Here is a 20,755-nt window from a genome sequence, read left to right as displayed (position 1 = left end):
GCACCATTCAGAAAGAGGGCCCCACTTGGCCTTGTGGGGATCACAGCCTCGCCTGCCAGAGGTAGAAGAGACAGTGTGGGCTGAGAGCAGAGGGGGCCCTCCCTCCTCAGCCCCACCTCCTCCTCCTTATAAAAGCTAAGAACAAAGAGGCCGCTGGGGAAGGAGGCTTTGATCTGACCCCACCTTCCCAGTTCTAGGCCAGGCACCGCCCAGAGGGCCCTTGGGGAGGGAGAGGGATGACCAGCTCTCAGGGACCCAGGCATTCTGAAACCCAGATGCTGTCTTTCTATTAATACTAGGCCTTGCTTTTGCTGGGCACCCTGCTTGGTGCTACCAGGACTTGGGCAGGGCCCCAAGCGGATGGGCTGTCAGGAGCATCTGCCCCTCCTCAGCACAGGAAGCCGGCTGGGGAGGTAAGAGAGGGTGCCAAGCTCCACAGCTGCCACTGGCACCCACCCCACATTGCCCAGAGGGGTGCCCACTGAGGCCTGGCATGGATGGACTGAGCACAGCTGGCATGGAGGTCAGGCCAAGCTAAGCTGAGAGCACAGGCCACAGGGAGTCCTGCTATCAGAGAAGGGGCCTGAGGGCAGTAGGTTGAGGAGGGCAACAGAAAGATGGGTGGTTTATTGAAGGTTTGGTCTGGATACTTATAAAAATACAAACTGGCATGAAATTCAACCTCATGAAGAGTCCGTCTTCATAGAAGACAAGCAAGTGACCCCCTGGGGGGAGCAAGGTGCTGCCCCAGGGAAGAGGTCCACAGAGCACAGACAGCAGGGCTGCTTCTTTGCCCTGGTCCAGCAATCCACCTGTCCCCAGGTCTTCAGCCTTGGCCCTCAGCTGGCTTGATCTGATCGTACCAAATCCCAGTCCTCCTGGGGGACAGGTTGAGTCCCTCAGAACAGCCTGCAAAACACCTGTGTTTGTCTTGCCTGTGCTTCAGGGTGTCCAGGGCTGCCTGCAGTTCTTCTTTAGTCTATGATGAGGGCACAGGCACCTGCAACGGTCACCTCAGACCCTCTGATCTCCCCCATCAATGGTCCGTCTTGTTGGTGTGGATTGGTAGCCCCAGTGCAGGCAGCAGGGATCCCTCCTCCTCCAGGGGGTCCTGGGAGGGCTCTGGCTCTTTGGGGTGAGAGGGAAGTTCTGCTTGGCTCACAGAATTCGAAGGAGACGAAGAATCAGGAGCAGCAGCAATAGCAAGAGACAAAGGGGGCTGGGAGTGTCCCCACCTTGCCACCCTGATGTGCCGCTCTCTCCAGGGCTCCCAACAGGATGGGCTGACTCAGACTCTGTGAGGGGGAGGCGGTAGCACTGATCAGTCTTCCCACTTCCGTGGCCCCCTTCCTGTCCTTCCCATTAGCAGTTCCCTCCTTTCCCGTCCTCCAGGGTCTCCCAAACCAGCCACTCCCTTCCCATGATCTATGACCTCATCCTTTCTAAGCCCCAACTTCCAAACCTTCCCCAAATTGGCACTAGAGACAACCAACCCAGCTAGGGCCTTGAAGGGCCTTGCCCCGGACACTCTGTTCTCTTGGCCCACCTTAAAAAAGTGTACAGTAGCTTGGGTGCAATGGCTGACACCTGTAAGCCCAACACTTTGGGAGGTTAAGGCGAGTGGATCACTTGAGGCCAGGAGTTCAAGACCAGCCTAGCCAACATGGTGAAACCCCGCCTCTACTAAAAAGAAAAAACAAAATTAGCTGGGTGGCGCACACCTGTAGTCCCAGCTACTTGGGAGACTGAGGCGGGAGAACTGATTGAATCCAGGAGGGTGAGGTTGCAGTGAGCTGAGATCACACCACTGCCCTCCAGCCTGGACGACAGAGCAAGAGTGAGACTCTGTATCAAAAGAAAAAAAAGTATTGTACAGTGAGGCTGCACAAGACATGGTGGCTCACGCCTGTAATCCCAATGCTTTGGGAGGCAGGAGACTCTCTTGAGGTCAGGAGTTCGAGACCAGCCTGGACAACACAGTGATATCCCATCTTTACAAAAAATAAAAAATAATTTAGCGAGTCGTGGTGGCATAGGCCTGTAATCCCAGCTACTGGAGAAGCTGAGGCAGGAGGATCACTTGACCCCAGGAGTTTGAGGCTGCAGTGAGCTATGATCCTGCCACTGCACTCCAGCCTGGGCAATACAGCAAGGCCTTGTCTCTTTTCTTTTTTTTGAGGAGTTTCACTCTTGTTGCCCAGGCTGGAGTGCAATGGCGTGATCTCGGCTCACTGTAACCCCTCCCAGGTTCAAGCAATTCTCCTGCCTCAGCCTCCCAAGTAGCTGGAATTACAGGCATGTGCCACCACTTCCGGCTAATTTTTTGTATTTTTAGTAGAGACAGGGTTTCACCATGCTAGTCAGGTTGGTCTCGAACTCCTCACCTCAGGTGATCCACCTGCCTCGGCCTCCCAAAGTGCTGGGATTACAGGCATGAGCCACTATGCCCAGTGACTCTTTCTCTTAAAAAAAAAAGTTGGGGGACAGTGGTGCAGTGGAAGCTCCCACAAGGCTAACTGGGGAGAAGAGGTCACAGCTTGAAGCTTCTCCGGTACCCTTGTGGTCTGATGCTCCCAGATTCTTCTCGCTCCTTCCCTCCTTTCCAGGGCCCCAAATTAGCCAGTAGGGTCCATGCCCTAACCCACTTACTCCTCTCCTTGCAGCAGACAGACACCTGGAGCCTCAAGCACTGGCCAGAACTCTCTGGAGTGGGCACCGCTGGGTAGTGGGAAATTGGGAAGAAGTTAGCACAGGGAGTCACCCCTTTGTATGGCTTAGACTGTTTCAGACCCTCCCAGCTTTTCTTCCCTCCGGGTCCCTGGAAAGCATTTCCTTACTTTGGGGCCACAACCATGTATCCGCCCCATCCAGGCCTCTCACCTCCCGGCCCCTTTCCTCACTCCTACTTTCTCGTCTCTAGACATTTCCCTCCTCAGTCCTGAGTTCAGCCCGCCCTCCATGTCCATTAGAGACCAGCCCCCTCCTCTTCCCAGGCCTCTCCTTCCCCCTCCCCACCCTTCCCAGGAGGTGTCCAGCATGCCCTTGGCCACTCACAGATGTAGTAGTAAGTCTCTCCAGGCAAGAACTCAAAGCCCAGGGAGAAGGGTGTGAAGCGTTGAATCTTCTCTGAGAATTGGACGTGGCCGAAGGGCAGGGAGCATACCCAGCGCTTGTAGGCCCGGGGCCCCTCTGCCTGGCAGGCCTCATAGCCTGGCCTGTCCACCATGTATAAAGCAAATGTCTCAGGGCCCTCAGGGGGTCCTGGGCCTTCGTAGTGGGGGCAGACAATGTCTAGGTAATCGTTGAGGCCCAGCTCCACCACGGCGTCTCCTCGAAGCAGCCTGCAGGCATAAGGCAGGAGTGGGCTGAGGAGGGGAGGGCACCACATGGCTGGGCCATGGAGGCCAGAGACACCCCTTCTCAGAGGCCCCTGCCAGCCCATGAGCGACAGAGAAGCTCAGGAAGGCTGGAGGTCCCCAGACTGACAGCTCTTAAGAGACAGAGTGTGACAAATGGATGAGATGATTGATTCACAGGTTCTGAGAGGCTGAGGCCTGCAGTGCCCATAACCACACAGCTTAGATGCGAGGAGGGTCACCACGCCCTGTGTTTCAGGCTGCCACACACCTCTCTGGCCCCGGTGCCCAACGCTCGGTGTGGTACAGCACCAGGCTTGACCAACCTCAGGTGGATGGATGCTGTGAAGACGCTGGGCAGGGAGGCAAGGAGGTACAGATATGGACATGACCCACAGTGTGGCTGCAGACACAGGTGCAGACAAGGGCTGGGAAAGGTCTCCTCAAACACAGACATAAAGTGAGGAACAGTATCCTTTAGACTTCAACCCAAAAGTGAAAAGAAAAAAAAAAAAAAAAAAAGAAAAGGAAAAAAAAGAATGAGAGAGGCCACGTGCAATGGTTCACATCTGAATCCTGGCACTTTGGGAGGCCGAGGCAGGGGGGTTGCTTGAGGCCAGGAGTTCAAGACCAGCCCGGGCACCATGGTGAGATTGTCTCTACCATAAATAAATAAAAGCCATGAGTGGTGGTGTACTCCTGTAGTCCCAGCTATTTGGGAGGCTGAGGCGGGAGGATCCTTTGAGCCCATGAATTTGAGGCTGTAGTGAGCTATTAATCATGAAACTGTACTCCAGCCTGGGTGACAGAGCAAGACCCGGTCTCTAAATGAATAAATTCTAAAAATTAAAAAAAAAAAATGAAGGAGTGGGTGCCAGGTGCCTCCCTTTTTTGGCCAGGAGGAGGAAGTGCCAGGCATGGCAGGGAGTCCACACACCACTCAGTCTTCAGTCTTCTTGGGACTCCCCCACCTCTTGGGAGTTGCCTGGGGAAGCCAGCACAGGAGGGAAGGGCTAGAACGGGCTGCTCCCCACTGTACAGAAAGCTGCATGATCCACCACCCATACCATAAACACAGTGAAGCGTGACTTAGGAGAGGCCTCCAATGGGTGGTCCAAGGACCACCTGTAGCAGTTCTGATGAGAAATGAAGATTCCTGGGCTGAGTCAGCCCAGACATAGAACGCAAGCTGAGCGAGGACAGGGCCTTGGTAAGTTCTGTTCCACCGCATCCCCAGTGCCTGGAAAAGTGCCCACCACAAGACAGTCTTCATAAATATTTGTGGATTGAATGAATGAGTCAGAAACCTTAAGATTGGGGGTGAGAAACCTGCATTTTAACAGTGATTCAGAGGCACTGGTCTGTAACAGAGATAGAGGAATTCAGGGTCCAAGGACAACAATAGCTCTCATCACTTGGTATTGGTATTGTAATGACCTGTCTTTACGCAGGCTCTCCGGAGTCTGTGGAATCCCAGAGGGCAGGGTCTTGATCTTCTCATCTATATAGTGGCATCCCCTGCAACCTAGCACAGGGCCGGGCACACAGTTTGTGTTTAAATGTTAGTGAGTGAACAAATGAATAGAGTCACAGATTGTCTCAAGTAGAAAATCAGAAAGGAAAACAGATGGGAAACAGAAGAGAGGCAGGGAGATTTGGGGAGGGGGATGGAAACAGGAAAATAGAGTGAGGTTCAAAGGCAGGCAGCTCAGGAGAGAGAAAGAATAATTTATATCTGCACACCCTGCACCTCCTCTACATACATGACCTCACTTACCCCGCCGGATTTCCCAGGGTACTAGGTATTATTAGCCCATTATACAGGTGAGATAAATGAGGTTAGCAAGGTCAGGAGACTTGCCCAGAGGCGATTCAACTAGAAGGGCAGGGCTGACACTGGAAAGAAACAGAGGACCAGTAAAGACAGAGATGAAAGCAGAGATAGCAAATGAGATCAGGAGACAGAGCGAGAGCCAGAGGTGAGACCCAACGGGCAAGAGAGTAACCCATGCTCTATCGCAAGAGTAAAGCCCCCTCCCTCGCTCTCAAGTTCGTCCGCCCCAGCTCCAGCCGGCTGGAGGCTGGGGATCGCCAGGAGTGCAGCGAGGGGGGCGGAGCCCAGAGTGAGGGCAAAGACCCCCCAGCTCCAAGACCCCTTAGGCAACCCACGGGGCTGAGGGTCTTCTGCCTGCCCCCCAACACAAAACGGCTGTGGGGAGACCCAGGGAGCGCCTCGCCCCTCCCCCCTCCCCCCTCCCCCGCCGGCTCAAACAAAGGAGCCCCGGCGCGCGGCCAGGCTCAGGCGGCGCCGCGCAAAGAGCGAATGGCGAGCGCGCGCAAAGCCCAGGAGCGCGCAGTCTTAGCTAGGCGCACGCCCGGTTCGGCCCGGCTACCTGGGGTTACTGGAGTTCCAGTAGACGACGTGGCGAAGGCTGGAGCCCCCGCGCAGAGGGGAGCCGAGGAACGTGGCCCAGAGGACAGTCCGCAGCAGGGGCAGCAGCCGCATCGCCCCCGAGGTCCGGTCTGGTCTGGCCCGGCAGGTCCCGGCCTGCCTCACAGTCGAGGCGAGAAAGGTACAAAGTGAAGTGGGGGGTTGTGGAAAGGGGGGTGGGGTGCGCGGATTCACAGACCCGCCCCTGGATAACTTTCCGCCAATGGGAGCGCGTCTCCTTCTCTCCACCCAGCGCCAACTCCAGTTAACCCTCTGTGCGCCGCAGTGCGCGCCGGGTTCGCCTAAGCTTCCGCTGAGGCTGCACCGCACTGCAAGGAAGGGCGTATTCCATCCGCAGTGTTTATAGGGAGGTCATGCTTTCGTGTCTGCTTTAGTGCAGGGTAGATTGCCTTATTAGAAGTTTGGAAGATTTTACATAAGGACACATAACCTTTGCCCAGATAGGGGAAAGTGAGGCGTGAACGAGGATCCGTGAACCCTATCCAACCACCTTCATACACTGCCCCGTTTTCTTTGCAGATCTAGGGCTAGTACGAGCGTAAGGGACAACACAGCTTTTGGGACCACCTTCTCTAAAGAGCCTTAGGTGACGCGCTAGGATGCTCACTTTGGGATTGGCGTTTGTCCTTTGCCGCCCCACACCTTCGTTCTGGGCTGGGGGCCCAAGCAGCCCCAGTCCCGAAGACGAAGTAATGAGGTGGTTGCGGCCTGTACAAAGCACCTTTGTTCCCGATCCCTGAGGTGGCGGCGGCGGAGAGGGAGGAGGCAGGTGCGCGGCCTTGGGATCGTGGGAGCCGCCGCCCCGCTCCGCCCTGGCTCCGGGGCTTTGAGAACATCTGCCAGATCCACTTTTCTCAGCAAATGGTCAGAGCGGGGATGGCAGGTCCAACAGCTTGACAGATTGCGCCGAGAGCCACCCCAGTCTGGGCAGAGGTAAGCCGCGAGCATCCCGGGGACACACGCCGACCTATTCTGGTACTCCCGCCCACAACAGCCCTCCCTCGTCTGAGGCGGCAGCGTCTCCTGGCGGCCAGACCTGGAACCGCAGCAGGAGCGACCCGGCTTCTAGGAGCAGACAAACTCCAAGGAACTCTCCCAAGATGTCTCGTTTATTGCAGCTGAGCAGAGACAGGCTGTGCGCACCTCCCTCAGCCCTGTCCAACCCCCAGCCCCTCCCCAAGCCCCAGCTGCAACTACGCGGGCAGGTCGCCAGAGTGCTGCTTCACAGCGCGTGACGGTGCGGACCGCGTCCAGTCTCTGGCTCCTTCAGTCATGGTAAGGGACTCCAGAGGGCACACCCGCCTCTTGAAATCCTAAATCCAGTTTGGAGGCAGCGGAACCTCCAGGGAGGTCAGAGGTAGAGCAAGGACATTGTTGGAGGTGGCGGCGCTGGTCTGGAATGCGGGAAGCAGAGAAAAAAGGGTCAGAGGTCCCTTCCCCTGGATCACTGGCCCCACCCACCCATCTCCAGAGCTCCTCCTTGCCTACCTGGAGGGTACCACTAGGGGCGGGATTCCAGCTCCTGGGCCAGACGGGTCACTCGATGGGCACCGGCCCTGGGGGTCAGCAGGCAGTGGCTTCCTCGGGGGTGGGGGCTTGGAAGGCCCCTGAGACTGAGGGAGAGAAGTCAGGAGGCCGGCTTGGGTGTGGGGGGGTTTCATGATACCCACGCCCAACGCACTGGTGCTGGGAAACACCAGCTTGGGGGCAGCACCAGAGGTCACCTCTGCCTGCAAACAAACCTGTCACCATTAAAGGCACCACTGGGATATGTGCCCTCATACACTGAGGGGACATCTCGCCACTGCCACCACCGTCATGGCTACCAGCACCACAGCCCTAGGTGGGGGGAGAGTCTGTACCCTTCTCTCCCCGCACCGTTACCTTGGGGCTCCTCACCACCGGGTCAGCGGGCAGAGGGCGGGTAGGGGGATTGGGTCGGTCAGCCAGCTCAGCCTGAACAGAGAGAGGGGCGGTGGCTGTGAGAGCATAGCCAGGGGCAGTAGGCATGCAAAGAGATTCCCCGGAGGGGTTCAAGTCAACATGCAAAGTCAGCCAGGGGGCAGGAGAGAATGAGGGCATGCGCAGAGGGCTTGGAGGCATGCCAGCTGATGTCTCAGGGGAGGAAGGTGTAGGTCAACCGCGGAGGCCCTGGCCAATTGCAGTCCCGCCACTGACCACCAGATAGCGGTAGAAGCCAAGGCAGGAGGCTCACCCTTTGCTGCTGCTGGGGCTCAGAGTGTCTGAAGGCTGAGGGGCACCCCGATCACCTAATGAAGAGCACCACTGGCAGGGAGCAGGGATGAGAACTGCAGTTGGGTATCAAGCCTCCCACCTGCCTTAGCTCAGGGCGGGGCCTGGCCCAGATTTACCTGGAGTCTCTTGGGCACAGGGTCAGGCGGCAGCGCCCTGGAAGGGGGGGCCGGGAAGCCGAGAGCGTTAGCCTGCTGAGAGGGTAGGAGGGGCAGACAGGCACAGAGGGGAAAGAGGAAGCAGAGAGACAGAGTGGGCAGAGAAGGGTCAGTGCCCAGGGAGGGCCGGCAGGGCCCGGGGAGTGGGCAGTATGCATGCAGTTATGCAGGTGCATGCAGGTGGGGGGCAAGTGGACAGGGCATGCACACACTCCCATCATCCGAGCAGAGGGCTCAGGGCGGGGGTGCTCACCAGCCCTTCTAATATGGTGATCTGGGCCCACGGAAGGCCATTCTGAGCAACACCGCCCTTGTACCCTTCTGGGGTTTCTGCCGGGGGCATGGATAGACCCACCTCTCAAAGCCACCTCTCAGCCAGTGGACGGAGCCCAGCAGCCCCTGCTCCAGCTGGCTGCCCTCCCCACTCTTCTGGACTCAGCTTCTCTGCCTGTAGCCAGGGGTGGGGAGGGAAGGGAAGGGAAGGGCTGGCCCTGACTCCTTCGACTGACTCTTGGGCAGTGCTAGCCTTTCTCTGAGTCTGGAGCCTCTAATGCCTACCCCTCAGGGCACAAGCTGGCTGCCCGGCCAAGCTACAGTCCCCTTCCTCTGGCATCCGGGACTCACCTTAGTGCCTTGAGCCAGCAGGGCCCTCTGCGGAGGTCCTGGCCTTTCAGGGGGGCCAGATTGGGCTGCCCTAAGCATGAGGAAAGGCAAGGAGGGAGAGGGCCCAGGCTCAGACCCTGTTCTCTACCTTATGCCATCCTTGAGTGGCATTATCCCTTTGCAGGTACTTGTGTGTGATTTAGGTAAAATTGTGCAGTGGAGGGGTTGATTAGCTGAGGGAAGGCCCGGCTTATCCAGCATAGGGGCCCTGGGGATAAATGGCCATAGCACTCCAGCCATCCCACAGGGGCACAGCTGTGAGGTGAAGAGCTGTGGGCACGTATAGGGAAGGAAGGTGTGGGGCTGTGGCAGTTAGCAAGTTTAAGGTCCAAGGGGCTTGGGGCTCAAAACCAGGTGGCAGGGGCTACAGAGGTGAGGCAGGCTTCAGCACTGTCCCAAGTTGAAAGAAGTGGTAGCAAGGAGGTGATGCTCATACCTGTATTGGCAGGTGGGTCCCTTGAGCTGGCAGAGTCGCTGGTGCAGGCGAGCACGGTACCAGTAGCTGGCACCAAGCATCACCAGGACCAGTAACACCAAGAGGCTGAGGAGTAGCCCTGTGGTCAGGGAGCTGGTTGCTGTGGGTGGAAGTCAGGTTTAAAGGAGGTAGGGCTAGCTGGGTACGGTGGCTCACGCCTATAATCCCAGCACTTTGGGAGGCTGAGGCAGGTGGATCATGACGTCAGAATTTTGAGACCAGCCTGGCCAAGATGGTAAAACCCCATCTTTACTAAAAATACAAAAATTAGTCGGGTGCGGTGGTGGGTGCCTGTAATCCCAGCTACACAGGAGGCTGAGACAGGAGAATCAAGTGAACTGGAGGCAGATGTTGCAGTGAGCCTGGGTGACAGAGCAAGACTCCGTCTCAAAAAAACAAACAAGCAAACAAAAAAAAAACAAAAGAGGGCCGGGCGCGGTGGCTCAAGCCTGTAATCCCAGCACTTTGGGAGGCCGAGGCGGGTGGATCATGAGGTCAAGAGATCGAGACCATCCTGGTCAACATGGTGAAACCCCGTCTCTACTAAAAATACAAAACATTAGCTGGGCATGGTGGCGCGTGCCTGTAATCCCAGCTACTCAGGAGGCTGAGGCAGGAGAATTGCCTGAACCCAGGAGGCGGAGATTGCGGTGAGCCGAGATCGCGCCATTGCACTCCCGCCTGGGTAACATGAGTGAAACTCCGTCTCAAAAAAAAAAAAAAAAAAAAAGAGGGCAGGGCTAAGAACTCTAGACCCATGAAGGAGCAGGGTGCAGGGAGTGAAATTAAGTGATCAGGGAGAGTGAAGAGGTCAAGGGGCACAGACTCAGGGAACCAGCAGCAAAGAGGGGTCAGAAAGAGAGGGTCAAGGGGGAAAGATAAAGCGTGAACCGCTCTGCCCTCCCAGCTGCCCCTCTCCCCCACCCCCATGCTACCTTTGAGCTGAGTGGTGCAGTCAGGGGGCGTCCAGCCCTCCTCACAGTGGCAGTGCCTGTTGCTGTCACAGACCTAGGAGATGGAAGGAGAGCAATGAGGAGCCCTGCACTCTGGAACTGTCTCTTTATCTCCAGCTTCTCAAGATCTCGGATTTCTACAACTGGAGGTTGTGCTGGGTATGATGTGTAGAGACCAGAGAGGGTCTTTATCCACACTGGAGCAAATCAGATCAAACTAACACTTACTGAGCACCTCCTCTGTGCTGGACACTGTGCTATATGCTTCCTTTCTTTAATTTAATTCAATTTAATTTTTTAATTTTAGACAGCAAGTAAGACAGAGTCTCACTCTGTTGCCCAGGCTGGAGTGCAGTGGTGCAATTATGGCTCACTGCAGCCCCAAACTCCTGGGCTCAAGCAATCCTCCTGCCTCAGCCTTCCAAGTAGCTAGGACCACAGGTGTGCACTACTATGCCTGACTAATTTTTACATTTTTCCTTGATAGAGATGGGATCTGACTATGTTGACTAGACTGGTTTTGAACTCCTTGCCTCAAGTGATCCTCCTGACTTGGCCTTCCAAATCCTGCGATTTGGCCGGGTGCAGTGGCTCACGCCTGTAATCCCAGCACTTTGGGAGGCCAAGGCAGGCGGATCACTTACCTCACAGGAGTTCGAGACCAGCCTGGCCAACATAGTGAAACCCACCTCTACTGAAAATACAAAAGTTAGCTGGGTGTGGTGCTGCATGCCTGTAATCCCAGCTACTCAGGAGGCTGAGACATGAGAAACGTTTGAGCCGAGATTGTGCCACTGCACTCCAGCCTGGGTAACAGAGCGAGCCTCTGTCTCAAAAAAACAAAAACAATACTGGGATCACAGGCGTGAGCCACCATGCCCAGCCTGTGCTAGATGCTCTCATACTCATCTTATGTACTCCAGTAGGCAGATATTACTATTACAGTCATTTGATAGGTGGCGAAACTGAGCTCAGCGAAGTTAGTAACCTGCCCCAGGTCACACAACGAGGAAGTCGTGGAGCAGGGATTAGAACCCAGATATGTCTGTTTCCAAAGCCCAGCTTCCTTTTCCCTTCCAGAGGCTCCCTGCTTCTCTTCCACTTCCCCCATCCCAGCTTACCCCATGTCCATGGCATTTGCTTCGACATTCCTGTGCCCCCAGGAGATCCACAGGCTGGCATCGATGGTCTATGCATACCTGACCCGGGTGGGGGAGAAAACAGCATAGATCAGATTCCCACAGAGCTTTAATGGAACTGGGAGGCCAACAAAGTTGAGGCCACACTCTGCATTTACAGATGGGGAAACCAAGGCTGAGTGGGTTGATAGGATTTTGCTCCATCTGAAGTAAGAAACTGACTTCCCTTGGAGTCCCTGCCTTTTATATTGGTGAATGGTGAAGACTGGGCACTGTTCACTGTGGTCCAAACGTCCCTTCTCACACCTGGTCTTGCCCACCCAGGATGCTCACCAGGCCAGGGCCACAAGCTGTGCCTGGCAGAGTCAGGAGAGGTTGGGCCACATCGTCGCCCAGGTCCAGGTGCACCCAGCTGCAGTTCAGCTCAGTCCCGTTCACATCTATTATCTCCCAGATTAGAGCGTGGATGGAGCCCAGCAAAGGCTGGGTGCTATCTGTCTGGCACTGGAGCTGCCCACAAATGGCATCTCTGGGGGGAGGGGGAAGGGCACACAGAGTCAGTAGGAGCAGGGCCAAGGCTGACAGAAACCCAAAGGAGGAGCCAGGTTTCCTCACTTGCCTAGGGCTGCAGGACTCGTAGCTGCCACTGGGCTTGCGCCCACAGCTCCCAAAAGCATTTCCCCGCGTGTTGGCTGTCTGGAGGCAAAGTGGTGCAGCGGGCTGAGCCCCAGGTCCCCAGAGTGACTGGCACTGCTGGGCATAGGAGGCACAGCGCCCGTGCATGCACACAGCTTGCCCACCAGCGCAGGGCTCGCCATCCCCTAGGCTGACATCAGGGGGACACTGGGAGCTGTTTCCTGGGCAGAATTCAGGCAAGTCACAGTCCCCTCTGGTAGGACGACACTGCCAGCCAGACGGGCGCAGCTGTGGAGGGTGGATGAGCATTAGTGTGGGCAATGGGTAAACCCAGCCAGGGGGTCAGAACGACCCTTTCCACCTTGGCCCCGGCAGGTGAGCTCTCGGTGGCCAGTCTAGTCTCTACCCACCTGGCAATTTTGACAACAGGGTCCATCGGATGCACACTGTGCCCCCGGCCTCAGCTTGCAGGTTGAAGAATCACAGCAGGGATCAGTGCAGTCCTGTGGGCGGGCACACGGGCTGAGCATCAGCAGGCGCCTCCTGTGAGCTTCCCTCCAATCCCTCCCCTCCCACAGGCCAAGGCCAGAAGGAAGCCCAGGGCTACACAGCAAGCGGGAGCTACAGCCAGCAACCTCTGTGCTGTCCCCACAGACAGGGCAAGTAGGAGAGGGCTGGGAAGTCCCTTCAGAACTCAAGAGGAGCTCAGGAGGCTGGGAGAGGGCTCATGAGCCGGGGTGAGGGCACAGAAGTGAGTGGGGCAAGGTTGTGGACAAGGGGCTCACATCCGGGAAGCCACAGTCACACTGCTCGCCCGACTCCACAAACATATTTCCGCAGAAAGCAGCCATAGAGGGCAGGCTGGGCAGCCGTTCGAAGAGGCAGCTGCCCATTCCATCCAGAAGGGCTTTTTCCAGGGCCTGTCGGCTGCAGTTGCTGAAGTTCAGGCCTGGCAGGAAGCTGGGGAGGGTGGCAAAGAAGGTTGGGGCTGGGAGCTTCTCCTTGCTCCTTGACCACCCCACATCCTGCAGCTACTCACTCTGTGGAGGCCTCCATGATGCAGGTCTTGGCTGGGGCTGGACCTGGACAGGGACAGCTGTTCCCAGGAGAATCATGGTTCAGGCCCAGGCTGTGGCCCAGCTCATGGGCTATGGAGGAGGCGACTCCCAGGGTGCTGGTGGAGTGGTCCTGTCATTGGGGAGGGATACCCCAGGTCCAGTCCCAGCCTGCCTCCACCACAGTGCCCAGCCCACCCTGTCTGCTCCTGTTCCCTCCTCATCTGACCTCATGGGCACTCAGCAGCACCGCCTGCCTCCTGAATTGCTTCTGAAGTAGGAGAACCCAGGCCTGGGTGGCAGGAAACCTGGGTTCTAGCTCAGCTCTGTCCCCCTCTCTCCCTGCATGGCCCTTGGAGATCACCCCTGTTCTTTGGGCCTCAGCTGCGTCCTATCCTCCAAGAAATGGGAAGACTGCACAGGAGATGGCTGTGTACACTGTGACAAACTGGCCACAAGCGAGGGCTCCCTGAAAGCACAGGCCACATCACGCACCTCCACCCTCTATACCCGCAGCTTTGTGGTTGGGCAACTTTGTAGAGGGGTTTCAGTCAATAAATGCCACCACACTTGGGAGGAACTGAATTGGGAATGAGGAGGAGACCTGGAAATAACTCACCATGTTCACGCCTCCTGAGAAGTCAGGAGAGCAGATGGAGTTCTGAATGGCCATGCCCACCATAGGCCCAGAGAATGAAGTGCCACTGTGGGACAGGGAGGCCAAAGTTCAGGGCCAGGAGCCACTGTGGTCAGAGCTTCAGGGGCTGAGTAGGGCACTGAAGGGGTGTGAATTTGGCCAGGACAGGACTGGTCCCTCTGGCTGAGTCTAGGGCCCTTACGTCACCAGCTGGGCACTGTCGTGGGGCAATCGAGGCAGCAAATCTGTTCTGCGCCAGTTGAGGAAGTTTTCGAGGGTGACAGCTGGGTTTGAGCTGATCTCCACCAGGTCATGCTGGGTCCAGGCCTCCAGGGCCACTAGCACCACTCGTACATTCAGGGGACGGAAGAACTGAAAGAGAGCTGGTGCTCAGAAGAGGGGTTGCCACAGTCAGGGGGCCGGGAGCTGCCGCCCTGTCCAGCACTCACTGTGTCTAGCAAGAGGGCCACTTCCAGTGTGCGGTTCAGCAGGCGCTGGAAGTCCCGGTATCTCTGGACCTGTAGGCCGAGAGAGGTGATGTGCAAGGCGGCGGGGCGGTGCAGGGTGGAGGAGGATGTGCAGGGGCCAACAGGCTCACCTCCGAGTGATCAGCCACAATCACCAGCTCCACAGTCTTGGTCTCTGTCACCACATCCCGCCTCCACTATGGACAAGAAGGAGTATCAGGCAAATATGCCGCTCACACTCAGAAGCTGTGCAGGGCTAAGCAACATACAACCACTACTACTCTGTGGGTCAAACAGGAGGGTGAAGAGCCTATTTTAAAGATGAGCCACTGAGGCCCGGAGGGCTCAGGGACTTGCCGAGGAGAACCAGGAAGTAAATAATGAAGCTCGGAGTAGACCCCTGCTTTTCTGGCTCCAAACTCAGTGGGTTTTTTTCAAGTTTTAAATATATAATAATTTTTGAAAATCCCAATAGCCAACTCTGTCACTTACCACATGCCTGGCATAGTTCTAAGCACTTTTTTTTTTTTTTTGAGATGGAGTTTCATTCTTGTTGCCCAGGCTGGAGTGCGGTGGCGTGATCTCGGCTCACTGCAACCTCCACTTCCCGGGTTCAAGCAATTCTCTGCCTCAGCCTCCTGAGTAGCTGAGATTACAGGTGCCTGCCACCACACCCGGCTAATTTTTGTATTTTTAGTAGAGATGGGGTTTCACCACATCAGCCAGGCTGGTCTCAAACTCCTGACCTCATGATCCACTCGCCTCGGCCTCCCAAAGTGCTGGGATTACAGGCATGAGCCACTGCGCCCGGCCAGTTCCAAGCACTTTACATCTATATTGACTGATTTAATCTTCCCAGCAACTCTATACAGCAAGTAGTTTTATTATTCCCATTTTACAAATTAGGAAACAGGGCTTATATTGCATTATCATTGGTAACTATGTATTATCTATAACCAAGTGAGAGATCTCTGCAAATGGGATCATAAGACAGATGAAGAGTTTGAGCCAAATACAACTAATAAATGGAGATGGCATTTATTAGTTGTATGGCCTTGGGCAAACCACCTAACCTGTCTCAGATCATTTCCTCATTTTATTTTATTTTATTTTTCGAGACTAGGTCTCACTGTCACCCAGGGTGGTGTGTAGTGGCTCAGTCTTGGCTCACTGCAACCTCTGCCATCTGGGCTCAAGCGATTCTTCCACCTCAGCCTCCCAAGTGGCTGGGACTACAGGTGCACACCACCATGCCTGGATACTTTTTATAAGGTTTCCTCCTTTTAAAATAGAGCTATTAGGATGGGTATGGTGGCTCATGCCTGTAATCCCAGCACTTTGGGAGGCTAAGGCGGGTGGATCACCTGAAGTCAGGAGTTTGAGACTAGCCTGGTCAACATAGCAAAACCCCGTCTCTACTAAAAATACAAAAATTAGCCAGGCATGGTGGCATGTGCCTGTAATCCCAGCTACTCGGAAGGCTGAGGCAGGAGAATTGCTTGAACCTGGGAGGAAGAGGTTGCAGTGAGCTGAGATCACACCATTGTACTCTAGCCTGGGAGACAAGAGCAAAACTCCTTCTAAAAAAAAAAAAAAAAAAAATCGAGCAATTGATAGCACCTACCTCCTAGGTATGGGAGGAGTACACAAGCTAATGCTCACAAAGTTCCTGGCATATGGAAATTGCCCCATTAGCAGGAGCTATTGTACTGTGAACACATAGCTGAGAGTGTCTGGGGTCAGCCCTCAAGACAACTGAAGGCCAGCCCCTCTGCCATTCATCCTCACCCGGTGAACGTGGCGCTGTCCCAGGGGGAGCTCTGGTGGAGTCTGTGTGTGCACAGATTCCTGCCAGCTCAGGGTACAGGTGTGGCCTGGCAGGTGGAGATCTTGGATTCGGGAAATAATGGGAGGACCTGGAAGGTCCCCAGGCCCCTGCTCCAGGATATAGCTTCTCTCTGGGGACAGGACCACCAAGCCTCTAAGGAAAGAGAAAGGAAGTCAGAGAACATTTCAGCTCCATGCCTGGGTCCCCTTACTTTCTCTACTGTCATCAGATCCGCCCAGTATACCTGAGCCCAGAGCAGGTACAGACGGACACCCACGAGCCTGCGTATCCCTGCACCCTTCCCTGGTAGCAGCAGTTCTCCTACAGCACAGAAACAACATTAGCACTGTCTCAGAGAGTAGACTAGGACTGGAACTGAGGAGTCTAGCTTGATGGCAAAAATATGCAATGTCCTCTCACCCTCCAGTCACTCCCTCCCTCTTCCCCCGAAGCCAAAAATGGCACAAGAGGACCTGACTCACCAGAGTATGTCCCTCACTGACCACCCGAGTGCCATTGGGCTGGTACCACACCAGGGCTGGGCGGCCTGGGACCAACTCCCTGTGGAGTGAAGAAAAAGAGGGCAGTGCTTGAGCCACTTCCCAGGCTGTGCATTGACAAGTGGAGGCCTGGAGGTAGTGAGGGGCCGGAGACCAGGCCACCGCCCAGCCAACCTTTCTAATCCCCCACCCCGGGGCGGCAAAGTATACTGGTTGGGCCACTGACTATGTTTATCTGAATTCCAATCTGGTTTTCAGCACATACTAGCTGTGTGACCTTGGGTGAGTTATTTAACCTCTCTGTGCCTTGACTTCCTCATATATAAAATGAGAATGATAATATATAATAGTATCTCCTTTTCAGGATTTTTATGAGGATTAAATGAATGCATGCACTTAGTACCTGGCACATAATAAATGCTATACAAGCTGTTGGCCCTGTGGTCACTATTACTGCCACCATCACTATTACCTATTCTGTAGCAGCTCCAGGATATGACTGTCACCATCCAGCTCCAGCTTGATCCTCAGGGGCTCAGGCAGACTGCTCTGTGGGCACCAGAGGGCAGGTCACCTCCCTAGACCTGCCAACAACTCCCAACCCCTGTAACCAGAAAACCTCAGGCCTCAGGAGAGCAGCAGCAATTAGATCACTGGTGGGGGGGATCCCAGGGGAGGGGCCAGGAAGCCCTGCCTGGCCTGGAGCATTGTTCTGGGGGGTTGTGTGGGGAGGTCAAGGAAGGTATCTGAGCCGCCCCTTCTCGGCTTCCTGCCCAGAGAGGAAGCATCGTGGAGGACCCAGCACAAGCCCCAGCCCTTCCTCTGACTCAGCTTTAGAATGGGTTGCGGGGGGGTGGTTTGGTAATGTCCTGATTCTTTCCAAATCAGGAAAACCCCCCGATAAAACCAACGACATGAGATAAAGAAAGCAAGTTTGGCTGCAGAATTTCCCCAGTGGAGATGGATGGGTTGGGTGGGGCTGAGGCAGACAGATGTGTGTGCAGAGGGCGGGGGAGATAAGTGAAGCCAGGTGCTGGGGTGTGGTGGGAAAAGCAGCTGGGCCTGGGATAGACCCACTACAGCAAGCTCTACCCACCAGCTCCTCAACCAAGTTTTGGCCTTGAGACACCTGACTATGTTGGGGCGTGTATGTGGATTCATTTATTAATTAGAGGGGAGTGTGATCTCACCTGAAGCACCTCTTCGAGGCTATTTGGGAGGTCGTCCTGAAGGACCTGGGGCTCCAAGGGCCCACTTGGGGCCTTCTCTGACCTTGCCTGCTGCTCCTTGGTGCCACCTGCAGGTCCCAGGACACCCCAAGATAGTACTGAGGGAATAGACACCAGGGCTTGGGGTGGCAGGTGCCCATCAAGGCGCTTAGGTACCTGAGGGACTTCTGCATTGCATGCTGGGACTTCAAGGAGACTACTGGAAGATGGGGTGTCTCTCCAATTTATGGCTTTCCACCCATCTCGCCATCCACTAGTTCCCAAGAAAGACTTTCGGCTTGCTCAGCCTGTGGCCCTCCTTGTCCCCCTCCGGCCAATGCCAGGTTCTCACAGGAACCCTCCCCTGCTCCCACTCCCTCCCAATCACTCTTCACCCCTTACCCCTGGAATGCCCCCTCGAGACAGCTAAGCCTTGTGGCTGGGTGCCCGCTCACCCTCCCCTTTGCTCACATCGAGATGCCAGGAACGCCCATTTCTGGGTGTGCAGTGCAAACACCCCCACCTCCCTAAACACCCTCATGCCCAGTCAGGCACACCCGCTGCCCACAGCCTCCGCTTCACCCCCCCACACACAATGGCCCTCTCTCCTCCGGACGCTCCACCCGCGCCTGCCCTCTCAGTCCCCGGCCCAAGACAGCAGCGGGAAGTGAAAGTTGCAAGGAGGAGTTGGCGTCCAGCCTCTTTCCCGGCCAATTCTCCTTTCTCCCCGCTCCTCCCAGACCCCTCCCGCTAGGCCAGGCACTGGTGACAACAGCACCAGGGTGAGGCGTGCCTGGCGGCCCCAGGCCCAAAATAAGGACTAGAGAATCCTCTTCACTAAACCCTACAAGCCATGCCCGCTCAGTGCCCTGGCACTGGGTGGAACGGTTAGCTAGGCCCCAGAGGAGTGAAGATGTCAGTCCTGGGGAGCAGCGACCCTCTCACCACGATCTTGAAGTGGCGCCGGCCAGGCCCTTCGGTACCTGGTACCTGAACCTGAAAGTGTCCGCAGGGACCGCGCGGAGGATGACCAGGCAGGAGGGGTCGGGGGGGGCCGCCGGCATCCCCCCTCCTTCCCTCTCCATTCCATCGCCAAGTCACCAGGCCCTAGGCCCAGGACAGCGGACCAGGGCGGGCCGCGCTCTGGCGGGGCTCTCCTAGGGTCTCTGTCCCGCCCCACTACCCTAATGCCTTCCGACTTCCCTGCACCTCCTCCCAGTCCGCCTCCCGACCCACTCCAGGCCGAGGACTCACCTATATTTGGGAGAGGCCAGGAAGGCCAAGGGCTGCCCGCGCCGAGGAGTCCCAGGGCCCAGAGCAGCGCCAGCCGCATGGCAGCGGCGCCGCGGGCCGGGCAAGGGCAGCAGGTGCGGGACAGCGCGCGGAGGAGCGGCCGGCGGTCGGGTCGCCTCAGAGCACCCAGCAGCGCCGCGCAGCCACCAGGCCCCGCCCCGGCCCGCCCCCTCCCACCCGGCCCCGAGCCAGGCTCCGCCCTCGGCAAGGCCCGCCCCGCCGCGCGCCCGGTGCCTCGGGAGTCGGGATCCCGCCCACGACGCCGGCTCTGTCCGCGCTGCTCGGTTCCGCAGCTTTCCCGCAAGTGCGCAGGGTGGAAGCCTGGGCAGGATCCGACCGGCTTGGGCGGCGCGCCTTCACCCGGCCCCAGGTCCGGACCCTTCCCTAGTAGCTTCGCGGCCTCCCTGCCTCCTGTGCTCGGCCGGGCTCTGGGGCGGTCGGGCGGGCGGGCTCCCCCGACTGCCGGCGAGGCAGCTCGCGGCTCACCCCAGTCCCCGACCCACGTGAAGCGTACAGAGCATTTTATTAACAGGGAAGGACGGGGCGGGAGAGCGAGCAGGACGCCTCTTCACCTCGCGTAGGCAGTGTCGTCGTCGCTGTCACTAAAGGCGGAGGAGGAGAGCTCCTCGCGGGGCGTGCAGACCGGGCACCGCTGCCGCATGTCACCCCAGCACGACCAGCAGTACACGGCCTGGCAGTCCAGCGTCGGGCACACGTAGGACTCGGGTGTCTCGGGCGCCTGGCATACCACGCAGCGCCGGCGCAGCCAGCGGCGCAGGAGCGGGCATTGGCGGTGCAGGATATCCGCCAGCGGATGGCGCTGTTGGGAGGTAGGCGTTAGCGCCAGCCGGGGGGCGAGGCGGGAAAGAAGGGGAACTTGGACAGCGTTTCCGGTATGAAGTCGCCAGGCCTGATAATGCCCGCGTGTTGGAGGAGGCTGGGTTGGACAAAGGAAACCCTTGGAGGGCCAGGCAGGGTGCTATGGAAATGGGTCCTGAGAGTCTCCCTCCCCAACTCTGATGGAGAATGGGAGGATGCACCCTCCAGGCTCTCTGAGGGTGGATATCAGCCACAACTCTCATTTGCACTTTCCCGTAAATCATCTTATTTGGTTCTCACTGCGAGGCTGAGACGTGAGCAGGCCAGATCGGCTATCACTGTTGCTATCCCCACTTTACAGATGGGAAAGGTGAAGTGACTCTCAAAGGCATTTTGATAGTAAACAATCCAACTTGGCCGGACCCCAAGGGCCCTGATTCCAAACTCCAAGCCTAGTTCGCTATCCTCCCTGCCATTTCTCATGACATCCACACAATTGTCAGAGATTCTTCACAGGCCACCTTACTTGGGAAGCAGCCACTCTTTACCCAAGAAACTCCAGAGGCTCCACTGCCTGTCAGACAGGCAGAACTCCTGGGTTTGGCCTTCAGAGTCTTCCACTGTCTGGTCCCTTTCTAGCCTGTAGCCCTCCCTGAATGCTGTCTCTTTTTGCCAGTTTCTCCCGAGACTAGCCCTGGCACTTGGCATTCACTCTGGACTCTGAGTCTTTGCACATTCTGCTTGGAATGACTGTCCTGCAGATTTCCATCTGTCATTCACATTCAGTTTGCTTCATGACCCTATCAAGGAATCCCAGCATGTTCTTTTTTTGTTTTTTGTTTTTCCTTTTTTTTTTTTTTTTG

General features: G+C 56.6%; 3 protein-coding genes across 17 annotated transcripts in view; all 3 read right to left on the bottom strand.

Moving 5' to 3' along the window:
• Positions 1-597: 597 nt before the first annotated feature.
• EFNA4 (ephrin A4) lies at positions 598-6,805 on the bottom strand. Of its 2 annotated transcripts, XM_017513457.2 has the most exons (5): positions 6,416-6,805; positions 5,750-6,329; positions 3,055-3,341; positions 2,650-2,718; positions 598-1,295 (listed from the first exon to the last, which is right to left on the bottom strand). In XM_017513457.2, exons 2-5 carry the CDS (start codon positions 5,860-5,862, stop codon positions 1,159-1,161), a joined length of 606 nt encoding a protein of 201 aa, XP_017368946.1. In that variant the 5' UTR covers positions 5,863-6,329; positions 6,416-6,805; the 3' UTR covers positions 598-1,158. The 2 variants fall into 2 exon arrangements, with proteins under 2 accessions (XP_017368946.1, XP_017368943.1); XM_017513454.2 differs by lacking the exons at positions 5,750-6,329; positions 6,416-6,805 and adding an exon at positions 3,683-3,869.
• A 91-nt stretch (positions 6,806-6,896) lies between these two features.
• ADAM15 (ADAM metallopeptidase domain 15) lies at positions 6,897-19,226 on the bottom strand. Of its 14 annotated transcripts, XR_001820285.2 has the most exons (24): positions 19,035-19,226; positions 17,763-17,869; positions 17,045-17,121; positions 16,555-16,633; positions 16,317-16,393; positions 16,033-16,225; positions 14,376-14,441; positions 14,227-14,295; positions 13,980-14,149; positions 13,760-13,844; positions 13,125-13,273; positions 12,871-13,045; positions 12,496-12,588; positions 12,069-12,373; positions 11,783-11,978; positions 11,432-11,509; positions 10,293-10,365; positions 9,319-9,457; positions 8,844-8,913; positions 8,181-8,255; positions 8,024-8,094; positions 7,693-7,764; positions 7,297-7,421; positions 6,897-7,202 (listed from the first exon to the last, which is right to left on the bottom strand). XR_001820285.2 is itself a non-coding variant. In XM_017513434.2 (23 exons), exons 1-23 carry the CDS (start codon positions 19,111-19,113, stop codon positions 7,160-7,162), a joined length of 2,595 nt encoding a protein of 864 aa, XP_017368923.1. In that variant the 5' UTR covers positions 19,114-19,226; the 3' UTR covers positions 6,897-7,159. The 14 variants fall into 14 exon arrangements, 10 of the variants coding, with proteins under 10 accessions (XP_017368923.1, XP_017368925.1, XP_017368926.1 ...); XR_005197540.1 differs by lacking the exon at positions 8,024-8,094 and having other exon boundaries at positions 7,551-7,764; XR_005197541.1 differs by lacking the exon at positions 8,024-8,094 and having other exon boundaries at positions 7,551-7,764; positions 8,181-8,252.
• Positions 19,227-19,577: 351 nt separating this feature from the next.
• DCST1 (DC-STAMP domain containing 1) overlaps positions 19,578-20,755 on the bottom strand; it is an 18,542-nt gene continuing 17,364 nt past the window's right edge. Inside the window, exon 14 of the mRNA XM_037733089.1 lies at positions 19,578-19,893. Within this exon, the coding sequence (XP_037589017.1) occupies positions 19,642-19,893 (252 nt within the window). The 3' untranslated portion in view covers positions 19,578-19,641. The remainder of the gene's footprint in view (positions 19,894-20,755) is intronic.

This window comes from Cebus imitator, unplaced genomic scaffold, assembly GCF_001604975.1.
Source record: "Cebus imitator isolate Cc_AM_T3 unplaced genomic scaffold, Cebus_imitator-1.0 Scaffold491, whole genome shotgun sequence".
Taxonomy (NCBI): Eukaryota; Metazoa; Chordata; class Mammalia; order Primates; family Cebidae; genus Cebus; species Cebus imitator.
Note: the sequence above shows the minus strand (reverse complement) of the source record. Positions and strands in the feature narration are given on the sequence as shown.

What these genes read in the sequence shown, in the direction of transcription:
- EFNA4 (XM_017513454.2), bottom strand. Translation starts at nt 3,813, where the DNA reads ATGTCTGTGTTTGAGGAGACCTTTCCCAGCCCTTGTCTGCACCTGTGT. An exon ending in ACAGCATCCATCCACCTGAG is followed by an intron (nt 3,342 to 3,682) that starts GTTGGTCAAGCC and finishes TTATGCCTGCAG; the next exon opens with GCTGCTTCGAGGAGACGCCG. An exon ending in AGAGACTTACTACTACATCT is followed by an intron (nt 2,719 to 3,054) that starts GTGAGTGGCCAA and finishes CCCACTACCCAG; the next exon opens with CGGTGCCCACTCCAGAGAGT.
- ADAM15 (XM_017513434.2), bottom strand. Translation starts at nt 19,113, where the DNA reads ATGCGGCTGGCGCTGCTCTGGGCCCTGGGACTCCTCGGCGCGGGCAGC. An exon ending in TGGCCCTCTTGCTAGACACA is followed by an intron (nt 14,150 to 14,226) that starts GTGAGTGCTGGA and finishes GCTCTCTTTCAG; the next exon opens with TTCTTCCGTCCCCTGAATGT. An exon ending in CCCCTAGTGGTACCCTCCAG is followed by an intron (nt 7,203 to 7,296) that starts GTAGGCAAGGAG and finishes CCCGCATTCCAG; the next exon opens with ACCAGCGCCGCCACCTCCAA.